This window comes from Equus asinus, chromosome 3 (assembly GCF_041296235.1).
Source record: "Equus asinus isolate D_3611 breed Donkey chromosome 3, EquAss-T2T_v2, whole genome shotgun sequence".
Lineage (NCBI taxonomy): Eukaryota > Metazoa > Chordata > Mammalia > Perissodactyla > Equidae > Equus > Equus asinus.
Genome location: NC_091792.1, coordinates 154,571,565 through 154,599,085, shown reverse-complemented (window position 1 = coordinate 154,599,085; position 27,521 = coordinate 154,571,565). Strand labels below are relative to the sequence as shown.

Sequence of the window (27,521 nt, the reverse complement as noted above, 5' to 3'; positions counted from 1 at the left end):
GGGGCTCAGAGAGGCCCGTCATCAACCACCCCAAGGTCAAGCAGCAGCTGACCGGGGTCTGTCTGATTCCTCAAATCCAGTGCCCTTATTCTTATGGACTGAGCTAATGTGAGCCTCAGTTTCCCCATCAAGAAAGAGAATTGGACCTGGATGAACTCCGAACCTTCTTCCACAGCTTGCCAGGTGTGGTCCCCAGGCTGAGGGGGCGTGGCGTCCTCACCCTCCCCAGGCCACTGGGCGGGAGATGAGGGGGAGAAAGGGGAAGGAGAGTGAACCTGAGGGCTGCACGCCTGGCGGAACCCGCGCCTGGTGGGGGGAAGGGGGTACTCACGTCGATGTTCCTTAAGATGACGCACTTTCCATTGGTGTAAAGAAAATTGTTGCCCTTGGGGTCGCCGCCGATGATTTTGGAGACGCCTCTCTCCACCTGGGGGAGGCTGGCGAACACCTTCTCTGCGGAGACACAAACGCCGCAGGGCACATTAGGGGCAGCCCTCGCCCGGCCCCCAGCGAGCTGAGGACAGAGGGGAGGGAAGGGGCGGGTGGGAGAGGGGCCCTGGACCGGTCTCAGCCGGTCACCTGTTGCCTCCACCGGGAGGGGTGGCCGCCACTTTGAAGGAGCGCAGGGGACGGCGCGACTTCCTGGTCTGCGCTCCCAGCCGGGCCCTTCGGGGACGCGGAGGCACCGCCGGGTACGACCCGCACCGCCAACTTCGGGGGGTCCCCTGGGCGGGATCGTCGCCGGGCGCCTCCAGGGCGGCGGGGCGCTCGCCGGCCTGCGCCCGCACCCCTCCCCCGGGTCCGGGGATCCCGCCGGGCCGCCCGCGCCCCGCGCCCCGCCGATGGCCGAGGGAGCCCGGCAGCGCGGGCGCCCACCCCGGGGGCCCCGGGGCGCGGCACTTACTGATCTCGTACGGCATCCTTGCCCACTTGTTACCGCGCCGCGCTCGCCGAGAGCCTCCGGGGCCGCGCGCGCCGCGAATCAGACCTGGCCGGGGCCGAGCGGGGGAGAGGGGCCGAAAGGCGGCGCCGGGCGTGCCGGGCGCGGAGGGGGCGGTGCGAGGCCGCGGCTCCGAGGCCGGCTCGCGCCCTGCCCTGCGCGCGGCCGCTGCGGACGCGCCGAACCCGGAAGCGCGGCCCCGCGCGCGGCTCGCCCCCAGCTTTGACCATATATAGTCAAGCGCTCAGCTCGGCGGCTGCAGCCCCGGCGAGCCTGCGCGGACCCGGCCGTCCCTTCCCCCAGCGCGGGCCCCGCCCCGGAAGTGACGTCAGCACGCGGCCCAGTGAAAAGGCGGCTCGGGCCGTGCTCGCAATCGGAATAGTTTGGGGGGTGGCTGTGTGAGGGTCGCTGCACGTTTCCCGGGGGAAGAAAGAGTCGGGTGCCAGGGCTTGCTTGCCCTTGAGGTGCAGAGGGCTCAGACGAGCTTGGGTGGGGGACCGGGGGGCCCTTTCAGTGCCTGTGTTTGTGTAGCGGGCGTTCCCGAGCCGCCAGCCTTCCGGCCGAGTCTGGTGCCCGCTGTTTGCAGAAGCTGTGAGGCGCCCACTGGGGTTTTGCAAACAGAGGGGTGCTTTTTCTTTTTTTTTTTTTTGAAGCGTGACTAAATGGGAGTTGCTCTTCCTCGAAAATAGCTGCTGGCAGCGGGAACTTCAGGGATGTGTTTGCTGGGCCCGAGCTCTCGCTCAAAACTTCCTTTTAGAAAGCTAAGAAGCCAAGAAAAGCGAAGGGGGACCTAGGTTCTAAGAAAACCCAAGGTTTACTTCCTAATTAAAGCAAGAGAAAAAGGGGAACTTCCACTTGTAAGATCCGGGCAGCGGCTCACTGAAAGCGGAAAAGCAAGGGCTCTAGGGGGTGTGACTGTGAGCCCCATCGTTCCGTAGGGGGGATGCTATTCTTCCCTCGGAGTTAGGGGCCGGGCGGTTAAGAAGAACGCTGTGTAAAGCATCTGTGGGTACTGAAACGTTCTGAAACCCAAGCTGGAGAATCCTTGCAGTGATCCTTGACTTTATTTTCCTTTCTAGTCTTTTGGGAAATCCTATTAGCTCTATTTTCAAAACGTATCCAGGTTAATCATTTCTCTTTGGTATTACTCCTGCAGAGCCGAGCCCTGAAGGCTCACCTGGGTTATTGCAGGTGTTTCTTATCTGGCCTCTAGGTTTCTGTTCTTACCCTGCCCCACCTTCATGTCAGTCTGTTCTCGAGATTGCAGACAGAGTGTTCTTTTCAAGCTGTAAATCAGATCTAGCTGTTCCTCAGTTTAAAACCTATAGGAGTTGAGTCTCAAAAGCTAAAGTCCTGAAAATGGCTGCCGGGGCTCTAGGTGATAGGTCTCGGAGTTACTTGAGACCCCATCCTATTACCCGTTGCTCTCAGCTGTACTCTCTCGCTTGCTTTCTCCACGCTGGCCTCCTTGATGCTCCAGGTGTGCTTCTGTCCCCAGGGTCTCTGTGACATCTGTTCACTACCTGGAATTCTTATCTCCTGAAAAAGTTCTTCATTGCTTTTTGTCACTTTAACAATGTCAACTACCCTGACCACCTTATTTTAAATCGCAACTTTCCAGCCCTTGCAAACACATTTCTGATAGCCCCTCCCCTATGGCTTTTTTTTGAGGATATCGCTTGTACATGGCATATGCTCACATAGATGACCCTCGCCCCCCATGTAATCCTCTATCAGGAAACGATGGAAGCAAAGGTGGTCTTGTGAACTGAAGGGCTCTAAAAATGTTAAGTCTTTGTACAAAGTGGTGAGATTCCTAAAGCAGGAACAAAACACAAGTGGCCTTACAAGTAGGGGCTATAACTATCTGCTGAGAACCCAGGATTTAATTATCGGATTAATGAGGCTGGTGAAGAGCAGGTGTGACAAGTTCACCCTAGGGCACTTATGTAATGGAAGGGCTGTTATATGGAAGTAGAGGTGAGGTGCCAACCTCAAGCTCTTGCAGGCTGGTGACCTTTATGTGGGCACGTAAAGCCTCGCTGGACTTCCTGCTGTTGAAAATGAGACTATAAAGCAAACTTGGATAAAACATTCCCAAACCCCTGGAAGGATGCTAGGCTCTGTGGCTTATTTTTAGCATAAGAGGAAGTTATGTGTAGGTCTAGGGGTTTGAGAAGGAAGTTTGCATGGGAGTGGGGATGTTGTTTGCCATAAAAAGCACAGGTATGTCTAAAGACAACGTGAGTTGGCAGACAGTTGCTGGGATTGAAAGGAAGGAGAGGAGGGACCCTGGGGCGTTATTCCCTTGGGTGACCTTGGCTTGCTTGTGTCTCAGCTCAGTAACACCTAAGTGGTGTCACCTGGGGCTAACTGTTTCTTTACCCTGGGCTCTCCCACTTCCCACCCGTACCTTTAACACACCCTCTAATAGTATACCCTTGGTCTCCAGTGGGAACCCTGAAATGTCTGTACCCCAGCAACTCGCTTCTCTGTTTGTCAGCCCAGCCACTTCTCTGACTACCTCACCTGTAACCAAGCTGCCTCCTTGGCATCTCAGTGGGAACGTCCTAAAGGCACCTACTTGGACCGAACCAAAGCCCAAATGAGACCAAACAGCTCATCTTCCCCTCCCCTCCCCTGTACAAAGACTGCTCCTCTAAGATGACTGCACAACCTACCAGGTAGAGAGACTTACAAGAATCTGTAACATACAGACCACAGCTTCAGTGGAGCAGTGACCCTGTCTCCAGCAGCACTGGCCAGAAACCTCACCCACCTGTCCTCACCCCCAGTCAGTCCTTCGCCAAGTGCAGTCTGTTTGCCTGCGTCGCTAGAATTGATCATTCCCTCGTAAACACTGCCTTGCTCCAAGGTTCATCTCACCTGGGCTACTTTAATCACCTCCTAACTGGTTTCCCTGTGTCCGCTAGAGCCTCTCATTGCAGCCAGAGTAACTTCAAAACCTTGCTGGCTTCCCCAGCTCTTTGCCTCTATCTCGAGAGAGACCAACAACCTCCCTAGGCCTACAAGGCCCCTGGGACACCAGACCCTTCCTGGCTCAAGTAGTGCCTTCCCTGTATCTTTCAGTTCTGCCACTCTGCACCTGCTCTTTCTGGGCCTTCCCTGACACCCCAGTTCAAGGCCGGTCTGTTCAACTGTGAATTCTCAAATGATACTTAGGCAGTACTTGTTACATTCATTCTTACACCTGCTGGATTAAGCGAATTGCCTCCTGCCCCTGCTGTAAACATGAGAACAGAGACCACGTGTTTTTCCAACGCTTAGCATAGGGCCCAGCAGGCAAGAGTGAAGCTGATCTGCATTCTAGAGGGAATGAGCACCAAGAGCCTCACCTGAACTTGCATTGAATTCCAAAGCGTGAATCAGTGTCTCTTGGAAACATGCTACTTGGGGCAACCCCTTAAGTGAATCTTTGAGGAAAACTCCTAGGCTGGCTTTGGGTAAACTGGTTAGTTACTTGGGTAACTGGGATGAAACCCTTAGAGTAGCTTTAGGCGTGTGAACGTGGCCCTACCGCTTCCCCTTGCAGGACGGAAATGGACTTCAAGTCAGTTCTGCTAAAAGCTTTGCCACAGTGAAAGGGTTTGGGATACTTGGCTCTGTGAGAATCCACCTCGTCCTGAGCATGACTAGCCTCCGAGCCCTTGTTTCCTTTTCCATAAACTGGGCATATGCAGGAGATGTGTGTGAGGCTCCTGCTCTGGGGAGGAACAGAAAAGAGCAATTGGACAGGAATTCTGAACGTCTCTCCAAGGCCTGTAAACCTGCTTGCTCACTTTCAACCCTCATGTCTGGCCTCAGAGGAAAGGTATCTTCTTTCTGTCCAAGTGTATTGGGTCCCTGCAGAGGGCTCTGTGCCAGGTGCTGGAATGAGCAACAGGGAGCTCCTCTCTCCAGGAACTCATGGTTGAACTAGTCTGCCTCCTAGAAAGGATGTGTGCCGTGGGGAAATCTGTCACTGGCCCTGCCCCTTTTGGGACTGTTTCCCTGGGTCCTTCCCTATAGCTTGCTAAACAAGCTCAGGTAAGCCACACTCAAGGACCATCTCTAAAGTGTCCCTGGAATAGGTAACCTCTATCTGCCTTAAGCCAGCCTTACTGCCATCATTTCCAATCTGCACCATGAGTAGCAGACCCTCGTTCCAAATTCTCAAAACGTAGCTCAGGTTGGATCAAGGATCCGTCAGTAGTCCAAATAGCTGTGACTAAGGCTGACTGGTGGTAAAGTCTCAGAGCAAAATTAGCTGCGAGGTACCTACCTCGTGATCCAGGAAATCTGGGGGCGAGGCCTTGGGCTGTCCTAGAGGGAGATCTATTGAGGGCTGGGCCATCCCCCATAAAAGCGCTCTACTGCGTCTGTCATCTATGCCTTCGTCAAAAAGGAATAACAAACCCTGACCTGCCCACATAAACCTGTAAAATAGTGTTAACCTTTAGTGTGTAAACTCTTTCAAGGCAAGAGCAAGGAGTGAATTCTTACCCCAACCCTGAGTACAAGCTTATTACTGGGTCCCTCCTTGGGCTGCTCCACTGAAAACAAATGGTATTTGATGGATGGGCTGCAACGGAGAGTTGTGCTTTGCAAACAGTTGAATGCCTAACACGTGTACCCAGTGCTGCAAGAGTGCTCACGTCGCTGCAGCGTATGGAACCTTGTGCATAAGCCACTTTCTCATTTGAAGTTAGCTGTATTATATATTCTTAGATGTACCCCTAAGAATTCAACGTCACTGCATAGCTTTACGCTGGTTTTAACGTAGCAGTTCAGGGAATATATCCCTTGTATCAAGTTACTGACCTATCCTTGTTTAAACTGTCGCTTCATAGGCAACTACACCTCCATTATCTGATCCTTCTAGGGTCCAGGTGAGGGCTAAACTGGAGCCAACCAACCTGACTTGGGAGGCTTGGACCTAAACCTGTGGCCTGCACTCCTTCACACCTCCCTGCAGGGGCTCTGGGCCAGTCACTCCACTCCTCTGCCATTCTGTCTTTTTGCACAAAGAACTTCCGTGAGTTGTAGTATGACCACAGCCACTTCTCCTCTTGCCTCTCCCTGCTGTCTGAGACTCAGCACGGTGGGTGAAGTCGTGTCCTGAGGGCTGGTGACAGTCCGTCCTCACCTCTGCTTCCCTGAAGGACCCTTCCTAGAACATCAGACTTTTCTGCCGTTGCACTTCTGAGCGCTTTCTGTGAGCCAAGCATGGTCTAGCATGCTCTCCCTTGGATCAGAGGGTATGAGTTACCCAACTTCCAAAGCAAGGAGTGCAACCAGGATTCAAGGTTGAATCTGCCTCCAGAGCCCAAGCTGTTGTCCTTAACACCTGAGAAAGGGCTGAATTGGACAGACCAAGATCTGCAGATCTGTTGTCATCTCGAATAGGTTAAGCTGTCTTGTTCCAGTAGATGGTAGAGTCCGGTGTCTCTTCAGGCAAGTTCAAAGATGGTCAGTCACACTCTCCAGTTGAAAAGCTTTGTTCTTATCAGATGAATATCCGCAATTACAATGCTTTTGCCTTTTCCTTCTCCTGACTTATGCCGAAAATGATCAGGCCCTCTGGCTGTGTGGTCAGTCATGATCTGCTTGGCTCTAGGCGGTGGCGTCTGTCCTGGTTGCATGAAGCAAGGGCGTGGCTACATGATTGCTTGATGTTCTGCAGTGCTGTGGGGTGCCCCAATCCTGCAGAACTAGATCTGAGTTGCTCTGAGGATCTTGGAGAGCGCCAAAGCATTCCAGAAACTCATCCTGGCTTCTGCCCACACTTCCCACACCAGACCACTACCCCAACTCCTTGGAGGTCACTGCTGGCCACTTGTAAACCTTCACACTATTGGTGTTCTCTCTAGTCCACTTTTTTTTTTTTTGGCTGAGAGGGCTATCCTGCCCTTCTGCTTCCACAGAGAGTAGCGCTGACTGGCTGGACATGCTCATTTTCTCCACCCTTTCAGCTGGGGGAGGAGTGATCTGACTGGTAGGTCGGCCTAGGAACAGGACAGGCATCCTGAGCCCTTTGGGTTCTGCCTGCATGCTGAGGACAGGTGCTCTGCTTCCTTGAACTGGTCACATGTTTCCACATAGACATCCCCACCCCAAAGCGGGGCCGACCTTGTCCAGGTCTGCATGTGGCTAGAAAGGTGTATTGGTTTACTTGGGCTTCTGCAGTTAAGTACCACAAGCTGAGTGGCTTAAAACACGTTGTCTCAGTCTGGAGGCTGGAAGTTTGAGATCAAGGCAGTGGCAGTGCCTTCTGAAGGATGTGAGGAAGAATCTTCCAGCTTCTGCAGGCTTGCTTGCAGTCTTTGGCTTGTGGAAGCATCACCCCAGCCTTTCATGTTCACATAGTGTTCTCCCTGAGTGTGTCCCGGTTTCCCCCATTTTTATAGGGACAAAATTAGATTTAGGGCCCACCCTGCTCCAGGATGACGTCATCTTAACTGGTTACATCTGCAATAGGTCTGCTTCCAAATAAGGTCCCATTCTGAGGTATTGGGGATTCAGACTTGACCGTATGATGGGGGGGAGGGACACAATCCAACCCATAATAGGAAAGATGGGGCTTATCTGTCTTACCCCCTCTTATACTCCCCTCAATACCCTAACTCTGGCTTCAGTCCCCCCCTGGAGGGAAAGGATACAAGTCAGTTGATTTGCAGATACCTGCTTTGTCAGTGACAGTGGCATTTACCACCATAGTTTTGCCATCCATTCTGGGGTGTTTACCCTTGGGGAAAACCCCCAACCAGGGTACAAACTGAGATCAATGGGCCAGTGTCCTGCCAAAGAGTCCCCAAAGAAGTGACTATGAAACAGCTACTCCCCATCCCTCCCCTAAATCTGGCTTCCATTCTAACATGCTCAAATGCAGCAGCTTAAAATAAGTAGCAGCCTTTAAAACAGCCACCAGAACACTTTTGTTGTGTCTAGGGAGTACTTGGCACCTGGTGGTACCCATGGGGCTGTGGGCCCAGTTCCTCAGTCTGGCTGATATGACTGTGAGGTATTGCGTCCAAGTGCAGCTGGAGGATAGTGGTGGCCTCAGACACCCAGAAAATGCTGCTCTGCCTGGATGCCAGCTTGAGTCTGAGCTTAAGGTTCCAGGACCGTTGTCCCCCTCTGGGTGGGGTCCAAACCCTACTGATGGCATTATTGGGATCGGATAGTAAGGGCCTCTGTACACAGACAACTTCAGTTGTGTGTTGTTTGAAGTCAATAGATCCAAAGGGAGATTCCAGACGTGAAGCTGTAGATGAATGAGCTCAGACTGATGTCAAAGTCGATGGATCGAGTAGCACCACTCTGTACACTTTGGGGACATTTGGCATCTGGTTTTGATTTTAAACAAGGCTCAGTCTTATCCAGGCATGTCTGTCCCATTGAAACCCTGCATCTATTTGGGGCTGATAGTTCTCGGGAAGTTGGTACATTTGTCCTATTGATCCCAAAAAGTGGGGGAAGCTGCAGTGTTGGCCAGAGTGGAGACCTACAGACTCGTGGGAGAGAGTGAGCATGGGTCCTCAAGAGGCACGGCTCTGTAAGTTAAAGATGATGAAAGCCAGGCAGTGTGACGTTTCCACATCAGCCAGGCACCTGGTGTCTGCCTGGTATGTTGTGGATGTTGAATAAATGATCCTCAATCCCTGCACCACTAGAAATCAACGGGAAGTAGTTTTCAAATTCTAAGACTGTTGGAAGTGAGAAATGTTCATAGCGGTGTTTCTTGTAACATCTAAAACTTGGGAACTACAAGTGCTTAGTCCTGGGCAGAGCAGATGTTGAGTCAGTGGTTCTGGTGGACGTCTGTCTTTTGTGTGTACACAATACGTCAGTATTGGTTCACAAAAGATCTTATTTGAACCATCTCTTGGGTGTCCCCCCAAACCACACCCCAATCTAGTACCAAAAACACTTGAGTATTACCCTTGACGGTGGAGAAAATGTTAAGCCAACATAACCTTGAAATATCCCGAAATGTGACTCTATTTGTGGAATCATGCTTGTAGATTACACGAAAAATCACGTACATACTCATTGCATTAATGTGGACACAAAGTTTAGAAGCAAATGGAAAACGTTCTGGAGGTTGGTGCGTGTTAGCTTTTCTATCCCTCTTCGTGAAATTGTATCACAGGAAAGAAGCATAATCTTGCTGAGACAGGTTGTATTGGAAGAACCTGAGCATCCTGTATGTGCCAGGGAGCTGGAGGAGCTATGGAAAGTGGGGCACGTTGTCGCTCACTTTTCTAAGAAGGTCAGGGAACATCTTGCAGGAGAAGTGACTCCAGAGTTGAAACCTGAAGGATGAGTAAAAGTGGGGAGGTGTGATGGTGCAGGGAGACTGCGTACAATGTATCCAGCAGTAAACCTGAATGTGCTCAAAGTAACGTTCTGTGGAATGGGAGCTGGCAGAGGAGGGTGAGAGAATGCTGAGACGTCGTCTCATACCGTCCTCTTGAAAGTTCTCTTAAGTTCAGACTCAGTGGCACTGAGGAAGTGTTTCAGAGGACTTAGTTCTAGATTGTTGGAGCCACTCTTCTGGCCTTGTGGAGAGTGGATTGGATGGAGGCAGGAGGACCAGCTGGGGACCACTGGAGTGCTCAGGGTGAGACGATGGTGGTGACCTAAACAGGAATAGGGGCAGTGGGGAATGGGGAGGAGGGAAAAGGGGGTGTGGGGGCAGTGGAGTGTACAAAACTGTACTTAGTGTTGGGGCTGAGGGTGAGGAAAGGAGCCCGGGGATGTCAGACTTCTGGCTTTGGACATCTGGGTGGTGGGTGATCTTAAAGGTAAGCCACAAGCATCAAGGGATCTGAGTACTGCTTTCTACCCACTAGTAAGTGCTAGTCATTTTCCTGACTCAGCATTTGCAAACTTAGGCTCCTGGTAGCCCTATCATTGTAGAGAAGGGAAATGGCTGAGGGTAGCCTGGTGTGTTTTGGTTGGGCTTAAAATTATAACTAGCGGGGTTTTTTCCTAAAAAACACTTGACATGTTAGACATGTAGTGACACCCTTCACTTAAAGAATTGCAGTTAGACTGTGACTTTCAGGGAGTAGAGCGTCATGCAGCCAAATCTATGACACTCTGTAAGAAATAGGCTTCATTTTAAGTTCATGTCTACAGAGGAGTGGTGTCTATCAGGGGTGTGTAGATCCACGGTCGTAACTAATAGCTTATTACTTTTCGAGGTAATAGCATTGTTGGGTGCAGTACGCTCAGCTGCAGTCTGTTCTTTGGGGGTGTCACGACCACTATCGGCATGAGTCCAGGCAGCTAGAAGAAGCTAAGGTGAGCCCTTGGACACGATTCTGAGAGTAAATATTAAGTACCTACTGTCTTGCGTTGTCTCTGCTTGATACAAACATCTGGATTTAGAATACACAGCTGACTTGCTAACCATCTCAATCTGGACAGAATTTGTGTGCAAATATAGTTGAAGAGGATTTAGAATCCCAAAGTTACTTCCTATAAAGCCTCATCTGATTAGTTAGCAAATCAACTAGTTTCCTCTGGCTGACTCATTAATGATAAGTTCTGCTTAGTGTGAAGGGAATTGGCTGAGCTAATAGTGCATGAGAAACTTTAGTGTCGATAAAGTAGCTTCATATGTAAGGGGATATCTTGGCTGTAAAAAGACATTCTCATTCCTGTGGCAAATTACAATCACTAACATGGCAAATTATATGATAGCAAGCTAGACACTTAAATAGTAATTAGTTGCTACTTTGTCATTTGTGCACACACAACTTATAAAGTCTAGATAGACTTGGTCTTGTCACTGGTTATCTGTATTGTTTGAATGCTTTTTGGCTAATCTGAAAGTGAGCGATGTCTCCCAGCTTAAGTTGGGCCCTGCAGACGGGAATCTTGACTGTTCAAGTTGCATCTGACATTGGATAGAACATACAAATGAGCGTTGGCCTCATGGACGCGATGTGGCACAGGCTATTTCTAGCTTCTCAATCTGCTTGACAGTGGTGAATACCTAACTTATAAGTGGTGGAATAGTTTCTTGGGGCTTAGAGAGGATGGTAAAGGTACTTTGTAAACTGTCATTGCTCTCCGAGTATGTGAGAAATCAACATAGTTAAAACTTAAGAGGCATATTATGTTCCAGACAGCTGCTGAGTGCCCAAGACATCTCGGCTAAAAGACTGAGGGACTACGGCCCAGGGCTGTCCCATGCCCAAGTCCTTGCTCATAACTCTTAGGGTACATAAGGACTGCTAGGGCCTTGTTTTGGAGACTGCGCTGGCAAGGCGTTTATCAAGCAAAGGAGCTTGGATTACTCATGGGGGAGGTGAAAGGATGATAGCATTTACCCAGGAGGAGTCTGGGTGAGTTCACATGGAGGAGGGGTGCTCCCTACCTCTTGTGATCTGGAAAGACTTTTTGGTGGACATGGCCTTGGGGATCCATCTCACTAGGAGTGAGGGTGTGCAAAAGTAAGGAGAGCCTCCCAGCCAGGGGAGGAGTCTATAAAAGGCAATCAGAACAAAGTCTGGTGGCAAGTGGTAGGGTGTGTTGTGAGGCTGGTGAGTTATAGAGCCAAGGGTTATCATAGGGTATTATTCAGAGAGGGCTGGGGATGGGGCTGGCCTGGGTGAGTTTTCCTGAGGAGGAGGGTGGGCAAGCCTTTGGAGCCTTCTTGGCAGGGAAAGCTCTCCAGACTACTGCTTGAGGGCCTGGCTTGTGTCTGTTGTCCCCACATCCTCAGGGACTGGCAGAGAGCCCAGTGAGTCCCTGATCTAGGGACACTCTTCACAGCTGTGCTGGGTGGACTGTGCAGATGAGGAAGAGCAGGAACAGGGATGGCTGTTAAAGGCATCTTCAGGAACACCCTTTGCAGTCTGTTCTCTGAGATATGGGACTGTCTGGTTCTGCTGTGGTGACAGCCAAGCTCAAGTGGATGGGTCAGGGCCTTCTCGGAGTAGGCGCCAGTCCTTTAATACAGGCATACCTTGGAGACTTGGTGGGTTCAGTTCCAGACCACTGCAATAAAATGAGTCACACAAACTTTTTGGCTTCCTAGTGCCTTATAAAAGTTATGCTTATACTGTAGTTGATTAAATGCAATAGCATTTCTAAAATGATGTACATACCTTAAAAAATAACTTTATCAAAGGGTCGTGTTTATTGAGCTTCCTGGCTTGTGCATCTTAGAGATTTTCAGTAGTCTAGGACCTTCCAGCAAAGAGCTGTTCCCACATTCGTGGCCCTGACCTATAATCGAGGAAAGATGATTGTCCTGAGGGTGGAAAGGGTCTCTATAACCCCTAGATTAGGGACCAATCAGTGGATATGTCCATTCTGGTCCCTCCAGAGCACCCATTTTCACGTACCCCAACTTGTATAGTCTTCAGACATCAGCCACACACACAGAATAGAAGGTGGCTCAGAGGTGCCTCAGAAAAGCTCCATCCGAGAGAAAGGGCTCATGTCTTGTCCACACAGGGAATGTTTGACTAAAACTTGAGAATCACAGGAAAGAGAATAAGACAAAACTCCATTTCACCTAAGATAATACTTCGAGGAACACTTACAGGCATACCTCGGAAATATTGTGGGTTCGGTCGGTTCAAGACCACTGTAATAGAGTGAATATTGCAATAGAGTGAGTGACATGAATTTTTTGGCTTCCAAGTGCATCTAAAAGTTACGTTTATACTATATTGTAGCCTCTTAAGTGTAGAATAGCATATGTCTAAAACAATATATGTACTTTATTGCTCAAATACTAACCATCATCTGAACCTTCAGCAAGCTATATCTTTGCTGGTGGAGGGACTTGCCTCCATGTTGGTGGGTGCTGACCAGGTTGGCGGTTGCTGAAGGTTTGTAAGAATATGGCACCCAACTTTTTTTTAGGTTAGATCAGGTGCCAATCTTTTCTGCTTTTTCTCCCCCAAATCCTCCCGGTACGTAGCTGTATATTTTAGTTGTGGGTCCTTCTAGTTGTGGCATATGGGACACCACCTCAGCGCATCCTAATGAGCAGTGCCATGGGCCCACTCAGGATCCGAACTGGCGAAACCCTGGGCCGCTGAAGCGGAGCACGAACTTAACCACTCGGCCACGGGGCCGGCCCCAACATTCTTGAAAGACAACAGTGAAGTTTGCCACATCGAATTGACTCTTCCTCTCACAATGTCTCTGTAGCATGTGATGCTGTTTGACAGCATTTTACCCACAGTAGAACTTCTTTGAAAATTGGAATCAACCTTCTCAAACCCTGCCACTGCTTTATCAACCAAGTTTGTCAGATTCTAAATCCTGTGTCATTTCAACAGTCTTCATAGCATCTTCACCAGGAGTAGATTCCATCTCAAGATACCACTTTGTTTGCTCATCTATGAGAAGCAACTCCTTATCTGTCAGTTTTATCATGAGATTGCAGCAATTCAGTCACGTCTTCAGGCTCCCCTTCTAATTCTAGTCCTCTTGCTATTTCCACCACATCTACTCTTACTTCCTCCACTGAAGTCTTGAATCCCTTAGTCATCTTCCGAACTGCTGTTAGTGTTGATAATTTTGACCTCTTCCCGTGAATCATGAATGTTCTTAGTGGCTTCTAGAATGGTTGAAGCCTTTTCAGAAGGTTTTCAAACTACTTTGCCCAGATCCATCAGGGGAATCGCTATCTATGGCGGCTATAGCTTTATGAAATGAATTTAAGACTTGAAAGTTGAAATTACAGTAACATTTTCAGGTTGGTCACCTTAATGTAAGTACTTAGATTATGCCATGCCTGTGCTGCGTAGTTTGCATCTGATCCCCTCATCCACTGTGGTGCCCAGTTTCAGAGTGAGGGAACTAGGCAGACTTAGACCAGTCTGGATACAAGACTTGATTCTGTCACTAAGTACTTTGCTTCTGTAATTTCTGATCATACATGGAAAGACGATTACTTTTAGAAATACAAATCAAGGTTGTTCAAAATTCTGAGCTTGAACCCTCATTTTCAGGAAATTTTGCTGCTCGATTTCTCAGTTCTTCTATAGAACCAAGAATTGTTTTTTGCTTTGTGCAGTTCAAGACCAGGAGATCAATGTTTTGCCAGTTTTGGAAAGCACTGTCCATTTCTAGAAAGCCCAGCTGTTTCTGGCATTGTTCTAAATGCTGGTTGTGACAGCATGACGTTGCGAGCTTTGAGAATTGGTTGAGTTCTAATTGCTGATTCTAGTTGACCATTAGGATGAGCTGTTTCTTGAGGTGTCTCTGGAAATTTGGTGCTAGGGTTGTGGGTGGTGGGTATTAAGCTCTAGAAGGTTTCCCGGTTTCTATAGTGGGGGACTCCAACTGCCTACCTCTCCTCTCCATGGGGGAGGGGAAGGGGAACACCGCCCCCACCCCTGACCCTACTGGAGAGGACTGAGTTGTCCTTTTGACTTTCTCCCTCCTAATCTCTATTGTTCTTGCCACGAGGAAACAGGTTCCTTTGGGCAGTAAAATCACAGTCTTCCCAAGCCCTGGCTTCTGGCTCTAGCTTTCTTAGTTTTGGGTCTATATGGCTGCCCTTAGTGTCCTGCAGTACACTTCCTCCTCATGTAAGCTCACTTAACAGGAGCTTCTCATGCTTGTGTTGGTGTCCAAATCCAAGCTTCGTTCCCTTGCAATCTCTAGAGGGCAGTGTACTCAAGGAACTCAAAACAAATGGAGATGGGTGAATCCATTTTTGTATCGGTAAAGCTCAGCAAAGATAAGTTGGCTCAGGTTCCAATCTGATATGGAACTTCTAACCTCTCACTAAGTGCATTGTTTTAATTGTCTAATTGAAGCCGGAGACCAATGTGTTGGAAGAGAGAACTTGCTCGTGTGGCTACAAAGAACTGTTGGTGTTCTCTGCTTGTTCTTGGTAGGCGTGGGCTGCATAAGCAGGAAGCTGTGCTCTGAACCTATGTTGGCTGAAGTTACTCTATTACGGCTATCACTGGCTTTAAGCTGCACAGCCGTATGGGTTCTTGTAACAGCTGGAGCATCAAACATGGCTTTAGCTGGAGTCCTCTGCACGCTCAGTCTGAATAGACCTCAGGATTTGAGCAGTTTCTTTGCTGGGGTATGAAGAGCCTTGAGGAGAGCAGGCAGGGAAACCAGGACTCAGCACCAGAGCATGTGGCCCTGAGAGGAGCCATGCTGACTATTGCCTACTCATCTAAGTTTCAGTGATGCCTTCTGATAGTCCACTTTCATTGGGGCCATGCTCTGTGAGAAAAGTCAGACTTCTTAAGATAGAAGGCATGGGATGGGAGCAGGAGTGCTGTTTGGCTGCATGGTGTTATCTATAGAGCCCTTGTAGAGGTTGACCCTAGTGAAATAGACTTAGTGACCTCTGAGTGTGGAATGTATCCAGAGAAACCTACTCAGCAATATAATGCTGACTAACTTTTGGAGCCTACTTTGTGAACCAGAGCAGGTGAGCAGACCAGGAGCATGGAGGCTCTACCCTCGAGTCTTGGCCTGCCTCAGCTAGGCTTGCTGAGTGTGCTGCCCCTGTCCTGAGTGGATGGGGAGCTGACTTGGGGTTGCCCCAGGACACTGTTATTCAAGCAAACTTAGTATCAGTCCGAGTTGCAGTTGTCTGTCCCCCATGTGTGCAAGGCTTCTCTAGACCCTGCCTGTCACGCACAGGCTGCTGAGCTGATAATCAATAGGCTATGGGGGTGTGGCTGTGGAATTCACCAAAGAAAGTAGGGCTGTGCTAAAATAGGGCTTTGCTGGGATTTTCTCACCATACGCAAATGATGCTTGAGCTGCAGGGAATGGGGTCTTGGTGAGAAATCAACGAGGCAGGCCAATTTTGATCCTGTTTGCACCAAGATGATGGAGTAACTGTCGCTGAATAGCTTTCAGTGAGTACTCATCCCACCAGATACCCTAGAGCCCTCATACTGGCTTTATCTACCTGTTTATCTCCTTACTTCATGCTTTGTAACCTCTTGCTCACCCCCTCTTTTTTTTTTTTTTCAGGTGTGAGGGCTGCCTTGATTTCTTGCGGGGGGGGGGAGGGAGGGGTCGGTGGCGTGCATCTTGTGGCTCCGAACTCCCTTAGCTTTTGTTTATCTGGGAAAGTTTATTTCTCCACCATATGTGAAGGATATTTTTGCTGGATAGAATATTCTTAACTGAAAGTTTTTGTCCTTCAAAGATTTGAACGTGTCATTCTAGTCTCGCCTAGCCTATAAGGTTTCTGCAGACAAATCTGCTGAAAGCCTGATAGGGGTTCCTTTGTAGATTATTTTCTTCTGCCTTGCTGCTTTTAGTATTTTTTCATTGTCTTTTATTTTTGCCAGTTTCACTACTATATGCCTTGCAGGAGGTCTTTTTACATTGACATATTTAGGAGATCTGATAGCCCCTTCCACATGGATTTCCATCTCCTTCCCTAGGTTTTGGAAGCTCTCTATTTCTTTGAACAAACTTCCTGCTCCATTCTCCTTCTCTTCTCCCTCTTGAATACCTACAATTCTTAGGTTGCCTTTCCTAATTGAGTCAGATATTTCTCAGGGACTCTTTAGTGTTCTCTCTCCTATCTGGAGTGTTTCAACATGTCTGTCCTTGATTATGTGGATTCACTCCTCTGTGATGTCTACTTGAGTGTTCAGGGAATCTGTATTTTCTCCCATAGTCTTTCATCTCCAGTATTTCTGATTGATTCTTCTTTATAGTTTCAATCTCCTGTGAAGTAGCTCCTGAACACAGGTCCTCTACATTCTCTTAACTTGAATTATTTGATAGCTATTTTGAATTCTGCCACTTAGATTACATATTTCTGTCTTCAGGACTGATTTCTGGGTACTTGTCACTTTCTCTCTGGTCTGGAGGCTTAATATTTTTCATACTGCTAGAGGGCGTGGCTCTGTTTTTGCACATCATGGTATTTGGTTGCAGTTGCTGCATATTCTGAGCCTTCTGCCGAGATCCCAGGTGCTGGAGTGCTGGGCAGGTGGGGGGAGGGGCGCTTTCTTCTGTGTGCTCTTGGATTTTCTTGCTCTTCCCTCCTTATCTGCTCTCCTGGGGTGTTGACTTGATGAGGTCACCCCCATGTTAGCTTTCACCTCAGTAGGGGCTTTGAGGACCCTGGGGGATCTTTGATGTTCCGGTGAACAAATGTGTCCCCTCCCGTCCCTTCCCTCTCGGAGGCCTCCTGTGGTCCCAGATCCCAGTCTTGTGGGGAGGGAGTGAAGTTTTCTCTTACCCTGTTCCACCTCCTCCAAGGGGTCTCTAGCCTCTCTGCCCTCCATCATATGGCTGTGTGAGTCTCTTAAATGTCTTTTGTGTTGTTTGGATGTCTCTGTTGGAGTATGAATGTCCTTGTTGTATGGTGGAGGGGGAGAGATTATTGGGAAAGCTCACTCCGCCATGATGCTCCCCAGAGCCCTCATACTGGAGAGAAACACCAGGAACGTAGGAGATGTGGGAGGGCTCCCATGGGGAGAAACTCCAAATGTAACTGGGAGCACCTTGAACAGTCCTTATCCATTATCCTCCATGGAGAAGAATCCTTCTGTGTCAGCCTCCCATTTTTCTACATCCTTTGGGAAAAATCACCCCACACTAGAGAGAAACCCTATCCCTGAATTAGATGTGGTAAACATGTGAGCAAACCTCCTCCTTTCCTTCACTGGAAGGCAACACAAGCAGTGTGGGGATGCCCTCAGCATTTCAGTTAGTCTGGATTTTGTTGAGTAAATCTTTCTGGGATTTAACGTATTTCTCTCCTTTGCTGTAAACAAGTTCTTCAGAGTCCATGTTGATGTGCTTTTGTAAGACGACGATGAAGATCCTGTTAGATTGTCTGAAAGCGTGCCTCATAGGAGAGCAGTCGTCTGTCCTCCACAGCTCCGGGCACGGCGCCTTTAGATGGGCTGTGAATCCCAGTATTTAGGTCACAGCATCCACTCCTCGGCAGAGTATGCAAAAGACATTGAGTTTAAGATGGAAAACAAAGATGAGACCTGTGTGCATCAGTTTGAGGACTTGGTGGTCATGTCTCTGACTGCTGTGCGGACAACACTTATGTTAGTGGCATCTAGATGGGGCTACCTTGCCCTGGTCTTTCCTCTGAAGTTCTAGCTCTGCAGCCTTGGCTAGTTCTCTGTAGGCATCTGTCATGGTAATGCTCTAGTATCTGATTAAAAACCCTTCCTGGATGGAGATATCTTGGGAGAGCTATGGAGACAGATGCAAGGTTGGCCTGGAAGGGGGCAGACGCTGTTCCAACTTTTTACTCATGAGATGTTTTGTTTTCTTGTCTATTGATATTCACCTTCCAAATATGACTTGATGTTGTAGCCTATTTATTGCAGGTGCAATAAATGTGAGGGAGGGGGAGAGAAACAGCTATAAACAATGTGAATAGACTGGCTATGGGAATCTGGATCCTACTAGGTTTTAATGGGCTCTGGTGAAGTACTCAACAGAACTAAATGAAAATGTAGGAGAAAGTCAAATTCAAAAAAGCTATAACAAGACCAAATGCCTCCTTTTAAAAACAAAACCCCTCCATTGTGAGGGCTGCAGAGAAGGTCAGCTTTACCTCTTTGGCCCAACATCATGGCACTTTCCCTGCCTAACTTTTCCCCAAATAACATTCCTTTATGTAGGGCTTCTAGTTCGACGCAGCTGCTCCTTAATCTGTATCTTCACTGGCCAGAGGCCCTAGTCCGTGAAAGAGGAGCCCCAGGTGTGGTCGGGTGGCTGAAAGGAGACACAGGCAGAAGGGCAGGCTGGGAAGTGGCCAGCTCTGCACAGGAGCACAGCTGGAGTGGGCTCGCCAACACCTGCCACTAGGGGGCGCTGGAATCTGGGCAGTGGTGGGATGGGAAGGGACCAGGGATCCCATCCTGGGAGAGCTGGGCAAGATGGGCAGAAGGGCACCAGCAGCTTCTCCCAGTCAGTCGCTTTGGAATCAAGTCCTACTTGCCAGAATCGCAGTTCTACAAGTCTGAACTAAACAAGCTGTGTCTTCATATCCCACACAGCAAACATGTCCTGGAACTGCCAAGAAACAATCTGGTTTTCAAAACCTGCATGCCTGACATGGTTGAGGAGATGCCCTGATGAGGCAGGTGGGCACAGGGGCCCTTGGGGCAGCGTCCACAGGGAAAAGGCAAGAAGCTGGAGTTGTGAGCCCATGATGGGGTTTGGGAGGTGTGTGTAGTTGGATGTTTAGTAAACTGGTACCGAGTTGCTCAGTTCTGGCTGTAATGGAGATTGCCGTGTTTCTCTTACTGAGTGAGTGGGATGGTGTCAGTGCTGATATTCTAGAACCCTGTAGATCTCATGGTAATTGGTTGAAAGTGTGGGAGAAGACTTAGGAATGGCCTCTTCAGTCCTTCCTTCCTTTTGTTTACATATGTTTGGACATCCTGTCCGGAATAAGGTCCCCAAAGTCCAAGACCCCTGGCAAGACAACAAGCGGTGTCCTCTGCTGGGCACTCAGTGCCTCCAATGACACACAGGTCAGAGCCTCCTAATGTGCCAAGCAGGGAGTCCTCACTTGCTTCCTGCAAAGTGCTGGGGGCTCTGACCTGGGCCTCAGGATGGCTGCAGTCAGAGTGGTTTCCAAGACTGCCTAGAAAAGGGATATTGGGAATAAGAAGTTCATGGGGTTTTTTTTCGGTAGTGTCTGATGTCTTGGAGTGTCACAGTCCATGACGGATATTACAACTTCTTATGGGGGTGTGGGGGTGCTGGGGTGGGTTATGGCAGGTGCTTTTAGGGGCAGCATGCTTGGCTTGGTGTTCACCCCGGTGGACATGGAATTCTCCCCACAATGCCTATGTCATGTCGGTGAACTTGCAGGACCTGCCAGTTCTCTTCTCACCTGATTGACGTCAAAGTTGCACCTTCTCCACTGTAGTCTCTGCCAGACTGGAAGCTCAGCGAGGGCAGGGAAAGTGTATTGATGATGGCTTTGTTACTGGCGCTTAGGAATGGGATGTAAGAGGAACGTTCAATTCCCAGAGGTGTTGCGTGTGTGGATGTTACCTACACAGAACAGCCAAATCACGTGTTGGATCTCTGGTTTCTCTACACTAAGGTATTAAGGTAAACGATCAAGGCCGTTTTGAAGGGGAAGCTATGTTCCTCTGATCAAATTGAGATTTCACCCTTTAGGGTGGATAGAGCATGCTCAACTTAAGGGCACTTGATAATTGAGTTTGATCCCCTATGAATGGGATGAGGCTGCTAGTTTCTGGATGACTGACTGGTGTCAGGCTGGGAAATTGCTGGACTCTTGACCCTCGCTGACCCCTGCTTCTCCTGTTCTCCTTGCTATATACCTTGTCTTCCTTCATGGAGATGCCAGGAAAGGGGGATGAGGGTGAGGGAGAAAGCGGTCATAGATCTTGTCCTCAGAAGGGGGACAAATGGCCCAACTTCTGAATTCTGATAGTTGAGTATTTAATGACCTTGATCCACAGGCTGTTTTGGACTTGCCAAGAGAATCCTCTGTGGCATCTGAATTTTATTAAATAGCTTTATTGCTTGAGTGGCTTTCACTGACTCTTCCTGTGTAGATTTTTGAGGACACTCTTCTGTCAGCTCCAATGACTAGTCTTTGAGGCTTTGTTTTAATTCCATGTTTGCTTTCCTCTGACCTGTACTCATTTTTAAATTGGATGTGACAGATAACCCTTATCCATGGAAATGATAGCTAACCCTTGTCTAGTTCTGACTACAGACTTAATCAGTATAGGGGAAAGCAGTGATATCTCTGAAGTCGTTTCCTCATTTACATGCCAGACCTCAGGCCATTGGTGGCCGTGAGTCATGGCCCACAAGATGTTCCTGAGCTATGGGATGGGACACTCCTATACTGAGTGGTATCCCAGAAGAGTGGAAGGAGATGCACTTGCCAGAGGGGGATTTTTGTATCAATGAGATTATTATAGGTTCAGTTGTTCGATAGGCTAATCCTGATGGCAACAGAGAACCTTTTCTTTTTTTTTTTGTTGCAGTCTCACTTGTGAGCTCACCATGGTTGACTCAAGGGAAAAAGGTAAAGTTTTCTTCAAACTTTTTTCTGCCAAACACTGGTGGAGCCTAATCTGAGGTGTTCAGGTGAGACTGAGCCTGCACTAACTGCATAATGAGGTTGGGGAGGATGCTGTCTTGTTTTTGGGCCCTGGCTGGATCCTCTCGGGTTGTCTTGCAACCCTCTGTGCCAGATATGCCTACCTCTTGTCTGCAAGGGACGTGTTTCTCTTCAAGGATCCTGTTCCCTCAGTGCTCACATGTTTGGATGATTTTGTGGGCAATGTTACCACCTTATTAAATTGAGGTAGAAGGAAGAATGATGTCCGAGTCACTGAGAATAATGGGAAGTGTTTTCTGAAGTGTATTCAGGCCTTAATGCATGGGGAGACGCCTTTTGTAATTATCTCATGGAGCTGTCACCAGCTGGGTGTCTGGGCCCTTGCTCCTCTGCATGGACTCTTGGCTCTGTCCCCATGGTGGGATGTGCAGCTTCAGGGCATACGAGCTGCACAGCTGGAGAATTGCCTTGCTGGGCTCCTGGGGGAGAGCAGGCTAGGCTCATGGCCCCTCTGCTCTTCTGTCTAGGCTGTCTCTTGCCTTAGAAATGTCAAGATTTGCTTTGTCTTGGCTTTGAGTCTCGAATATGATATAGCCAGTGTAGATTTCTTGGTATCTATCCTGCTTGGATTTCTCTGAGCTTCCTGGATCTTTGGCTTGGTGTGTGTCATTAACTTTGGAAACTATTCAAGTATTTTCTCTCTATACATGAGACAGGAATGTTAAAGGGGCTGAAGTTGCATATTGCTCATCTCTCAGGTCCCTTAGGCTTTGGTAAAATAGTTTGCAGGCCTTATTGAGAACAGAGCTCTGAGCATATTTCAAAATGGCTATTCTGCCCTCTCCCTGCTGGAAGCACAAAGATATTTCTCTGATCCTGAGTGAGACCTGGTGGGGCTCCTAGAGGTGTAAGACAATAAAATTGTTGCCCCCCTCCCCAAGACTGGTCGTCCCGTGGGAGTTCTAACTCAACTAGCCCACACTGAGCCAAGCTGAACTTGTCAGTTAGTTTAAAATGTTCTTACAGGTACTGGCTCAGCTCAGGCTTCTGTTCCCTGTAATCTGAGACTGGATCCTCTTGTCTGGTTCTCAGTTTGTCAGGGCAACAGTTTAGCCTGTGACCTCATCTTTGGATCAAGGAGTTTTTCCCATTTCAGTGTTTTTTCTTGTTTCCTACTGGCTTCTGTAACAAAATACCATAGACTGCGTGAGTTAAACAACACATTTCTCACAGTCCTGGTGGCTGGGAAGTCCAAAATCAAGGTGCTGGCAGATTCAGCGTTTAGTGAGGGCCCTTTTCCTGTGCCCTCATGTGATGGAGAGAGAGCTCTGGTCTCCGTAATCCCATCATGGGGGCTCCACGTTCATGACCTCATCTAAACCTAATTACCTCCCAAAGGCCTCACCTCCAAATGCCATCGTTGGGGGTTAGGACTTCAGTATAAACTTTGGGAGGATAGAATCCTTCAGATTATAACATGTGGACTTTCTCTTTAGCTCTCACATCACCAAATAGATCTGCTCTTCCCACCCCCCCCCACCGTTTTTTGTGGTAAAATACATATAACACAAAATTTGCTATTTGAACCATCTTTAAGTGTACTGTCAGTGGCATTAATCACACTTGCAATGTTGTACAACTGTCATCACTATCTAATTTAAAAACTTGTTCATCACTCTGCAAAGGAACTCGGCAACCATTAAGCAATAACTCCTATTCCCAGCTCATGGCAACCTGTAATCTACTTTGTGTCTATTAACTTGCCTATTCTCAATATTTCATAAAATTTTATCATAGCATTTGTCCTTTTGTGGCTGGCTTATTTCACTTGGAATAACTTTCTCAAGGTTTATGTTGTAACAATATGTTAATGCCTCCATTCATTTTTCTAGCTGAATAATGTCTGCATATCAAGTTTTATCTACTCATCTGTTGGATACTGGGATTGTTTCCACGTCTTGGCTCTTGTGAATAATGCTGCATTGAACCTCGGTGTACAGGTATCTGCTTGAGTCTGTCTTCAATTCTTTCAGATATATACCTAACAGAGGAATTACTGGGTCAGATGGTAATTATGTTTAGCATTTGGATCTAAAGCATAAACTACTTCTGTGGAGGTGGTTCTATGGGGAAGGCTTCTTCCTGAGGCCCTTTTGGAATAAAACCCCTGTTAGATGACAAAACCAGCTCCTTGTAATTTCATACTTGAAACTGACCACCCAGGTAGGTCATATCTGCTTCATAAAGGCCTATATCAGGAAGCCCAACCTCCCACTTGGATGGTCCAGATCCTTTCTTACCTCCAGGACATTTTTAGATCAGTGGCTGTCAAGTCAACACACAACTGAAAGCTTAATTGGTCCTCTCTTCCCAGATCAAATATGAATTCTTTGAATATCTGGACCCCTTTGTCCCTGGTGAGAAATGTACCCAGAAAGGGCTACATGAGCCCCTGAGGCATCTTTGATCAAGATAATTTGGTACAACAATCTTGAGCGCCTACCAGTAAAGAGGTGGGATGTCCCAAGACATCAACGCCCATGAGATGCTTCTCATGGCTCGCCCTTCCTTTGAAGGTTACCCTCAAATGTAAGCCATGTGGATACACTCATCTGAAGGCATAGTGTGCCTAAGCGGATTGGCCACGCAGAATAGGGAAGGTTTGTGCTGCCTGATGCCTTGCCCCTGTCTCATAGGACTAAATACGGCGCATCCTTATCACCCCGGGGCACGTGCCCTTAACAGAGCCCGGAGAATCTCCAAGGAGTTACCATCCCTTTGGATCTGAGTTCACGCTTCTAGAACAATTCCTGCCTATAAAGAGTGGTCTTTGGGACCGCAGAGAAGAGGATCCAGTCTTTGCGTTGAGGTAGGTGCTCTGGAAAGATGTAGTTGTTGGCTGAGACCGAAGAGAGAGTTGAGCCTCTTGTGCTTCTAGGGGGAAGGAGGCTGTCAGGACTGCAGGACAGGCACTTGTCTTGAGCGCCCCCTGCTGGTCTCCATTCTGCAGTCAAGTGCTGGCGCTGCTGGAGGCTGGGCTGTGATTCTGTTTGGGGAGTGGGGGCTAGGTGGGTGGCGGGTAGGGCGCTGTAAGAGCAACCTGCAGGTCAACCAGGTTTTCCATCAGGGTCATCGGTGGTAAGTCTGACCTGCTTTTCTGAACTTCCAATAGTGTGAATCTTACTCTTTGATAACTGACGAGTAAAAATTTACATGAAATCCTGACTTAATTGTATTAAGCTTCATGACTTTCGTCTTATCATAGACTTTGAAATTTATCACTTACGCCAAGCGGCAGTGGATTTAACAATCGCCGCCTTGACTGACTTGTTAGCCTATTCAGTTTTGTTGTTCATGTTATTGTGGATATATTTTATAGTGTGAAGATACAAACACTGAAGCAATTCTTGGAAAACATCTGTTAACTGTCAACTTTGGCGGGGTTATGGGCTTTCAAACTAGCCTGTCCTTTGTCTATGACCTGGAATGGAATAGTATAAATGCTGCTCATCTCCCCACACTTCTGACCCCTTAATCTCAGTCTCCTACTGCTAAGGAAGGGAATGAACTGTAGAAACTACTTTATCCTGCTGTTGCACGACAGTGAGTTTTAAGATCTCATTAGGAACATATGTAGCGAGCATAGTGTAATGTCACCACACAAAAATGAGGTTCCACCTGATGTGCATAGAAAAAGCTGATGATTATGGCATCAGCTTTTGGGAAAAGAAATCAGCTTTATTGTGACACTGATCTGCAAGGAGACAGAGGCATCAGCTCTTAAATCTGTCTCCCCAGTCCATAGCTTGGGGCAAAATTTATGAGAATGAAGGGTAGGGTGGTCTTAATGTGGAGGCAGATGATTGGAGGTAAAGAGTAGTGGGGTAATCGATGATCTGTGCAAGTATAGTCAAGCTTCATGCCTCTTCATGGGACACATGTTCACAAAATGGTGTTAATATGATCTGAGGGTAGAGTTGTCAGCCCTTTGACATCAAAAAGGTTACTTATCGGGCATTTGTACAGGCTTAGTTGTTGGGTTGGTGGTCTCAACTGGCCTGAACTGGACAAGGGGTCTCAGTTCCTGAAAAGCCACTATTAATTACTCTAAGAGGGGGTCCGTGGTTATACTATGTACACAGCATGATCTTCTGGACTCTGCAAACTATTCTTCATCAAGTGCCTTCCAAAGACCCACCTGAAGGTGATCATGGGATGCTGCCTGTGCTAAGCAGATAATGGCCTATGTCACTTATCAGTCTAGCAACCAGTGAGCATAAAATCATCTAAGCAGGGACGTCTGTCAGGCTGGGGTCAACAGTGCCACTCCACCTAAATGTTGGATCTAGGAGATGACTTCTTCCGAGTACTGCTTAGCTTGATGACTGGGTGCTTACACGTTAAGGAGAATGCATCCCCCACCTCCCCAGACAGAGCCATGCTAACGTCCAGAGACGGGAACATCTCCTGGGGAGTGTCTCATCTCGGTGTGTCTTGCTGCCTGTGAATAGCATCTCCAGCTCGTCCAGCTGTTCTGAGATGGATGTGGTTGGGAGCTCCTTGGGGGTCTCTGTTCTGGTGCTCTCTGGCTAGAAGATCATGTGGTAAGCAGGCTCTTGGCCTGTGCCAGCCAACCAAGACCAGCCTAGCCCTGAGGCTGTTGCAGGGCCAGCAGAGAGGGCGCAGCTGGAGGAAAGACATGCCCAGGCATACCCCTGAGATGCTGAGTGGATGTAAGGGTGTTCCAATACTGGGCTTGGGGAGGAAATGGTTGCTAGTCCAGGCCCAGCCTGACTTCATGGAGTGTCTGATGTGGAGGGAAGGTTCTAGGGGGGTTCAGTTTTCAGAGTGGTCATCAGATCATAGGAAGGGAGATGCACAAATCAACCCAAATGGGACTAGGGCAACCAACTGGAATACTATAGTTGCAGGATCCAGGGCTCAAGGAGTGATCTGGGGAACAGTAGGACAGATTGCCTTCGCAGCAGGAATATACCATTTCAGGTGAAAATTCCACATTCAACTTTGCATCCTCTTGTTCAAAATCGGCGATTGCCCTGACTTCTACCATGAAGCCCAGGAGGCCCCCAGCATGCTGTGGTCATTGACCTGAACGAGTCGAGTCCAGAGGCTGTTTGCTCTGTGATTATCCCCAGGGGGAAGGGCCCTGAGGACTTCAGAAGGATCTGCTCTCCAAAGCAGTAGCAAAGCTTTTTCCGTAGGAGTCATCTTGTTGAACAGAGCAGTTATATAGAAGTCTGGTTCAAATAGGTGAATTCTTCAATGAGGCCTGAAGAGAACAAAAGTCTAGCTTATGCGCAGGTGATTACTCAAGAAAATGGTAGACATCAGTGGATTTCTCTCAATATTGTCTCTTTCTTCTCGGGGGGTGGAGGACGAGCTTGATGAATGAGGTAGTGTGGCTTCCTGGTGCCTGGATGTGGGCTCTGGGATAGGTAATAGAAGGATAAGGGACACGATGGGAACGTGTTACCTTGGATGGGGTGAGGGGAGCCATCCTACGAAACGATTTTTGGTAGAAATCCTTCGATATATCCTCTAATGCCTGTCCTGTCAACTAACCCCTTTTCTCCTTCATCCGTATTCCTTCCCCAACACAAATATAACAATTTTTCTCAGTCATAGGAAAGTAGACGTCTACACAGTGAACCCAGAGCCATTTGGGGAGGCCATATGCTGCCTTTCTCTAGCTGACCCTTTGACAATGACCCTAGACTGAGGAGTCCCTGTCTCTTGGAGGCTCGGCTTCTGTCTGCCTGGAACCCGGGGGGCTGGCTGCTGTCCCCGCTTACATCATGAGAAGCCACAGGCCAGAGCCTGCCTCCTCATACCACTTCTATGTGACCACGTTGTCTTGTTCTCTCAACTCAAGTTCAGCTACATTTTTTCCCTCTAATGGGGTGATGTCTGTGTCTCTCTCTCTTAGAAGATCGGTTTACTTGTAAAGATTAAGTTCTCATGGCCATAGGGGGTGTGGGATCTCCCAGGGTGGGGTTGAGTCCAGACTGTTGAGCTTCCACAGGCTTCTGAACTCCGCATCTGCTGTTGTGACATGCCAAGGCCACCAGGTGGTGCTAACGGACTCCCCTCAGCCAGCTGCCAGGATGGAAACAAGTCCTTGGCTTTCTGGAGACTCTCAGTGGGGAATCTTCCCTCTACCTGACCTCTTTGCTCTTGCCCTGTTTTCCTTCAGAGGAATCTTGATCCTGTGTGAACCATCTTGCCCCATCCCCCCCATACCAAGCTCGCCTGCCTCTTTAGATGTAGGTGGCTCCATACCTGGGTGTACCTCATGATGAGCGGGAGAGCCCGGATCGGCTGGAATGGGTTGGGCGCCTCCCTCAGAGGCCTCCCAAGCCAGGGGTCATGCACTTTGGATAAATTCATTTCTTCACACAATCCTGTTGATTGTGAACGTTTTGTGATGTGACTCATGTGGCCTCAGGGTAAACTATTAACATAAAAACACACTTAGGAACCACAACTTTAAAATCTACC

The 27,521-nt window shown here is 48.5% G+C and overlaps 1 protein-coding gene and 1 long non-coding RNA gene across 2 annotated transcripts in view; one reads left to right on the top strand and one right to left on the bottom strand.

The window, feature by feature from the left end:
- Positions 1-1,251, bottom strand: part of WDR1 (WD repeat domain 1) — a 44,735-nt gene extending 43,484 nt beyond the window's left edge. The window contains exons 1-2 of the mRNA XM_044767824.2: positions 905-1,251; positions 332-453 (exon numbers count right to left, since the gene is read on the bottom strand). Coding sequence (XP_044623759.2) covers positions 332-453; positions 905-920 — 138 coding nt within the window. The 5' untranslated portion in view covers positions 921-1,251. The remainder of the gene's footprint in view (positions 1-331; positions 454-904) is intronic.
- Positions 48-23,837, top strand: LOC139044896 (uncharacterized). The gene is made up of 3 exons (XR_011502358.1): positions 48-183; positions 22,895-23,002; positions 23,699-23,837. It is a non-coding gene; the product is annotated as an uncharacterized lncRNA (long non-coding RNA).
- The last annotated feature ends 3,684 nt before the right edge of the window (positions 23,838-27,521 follow it).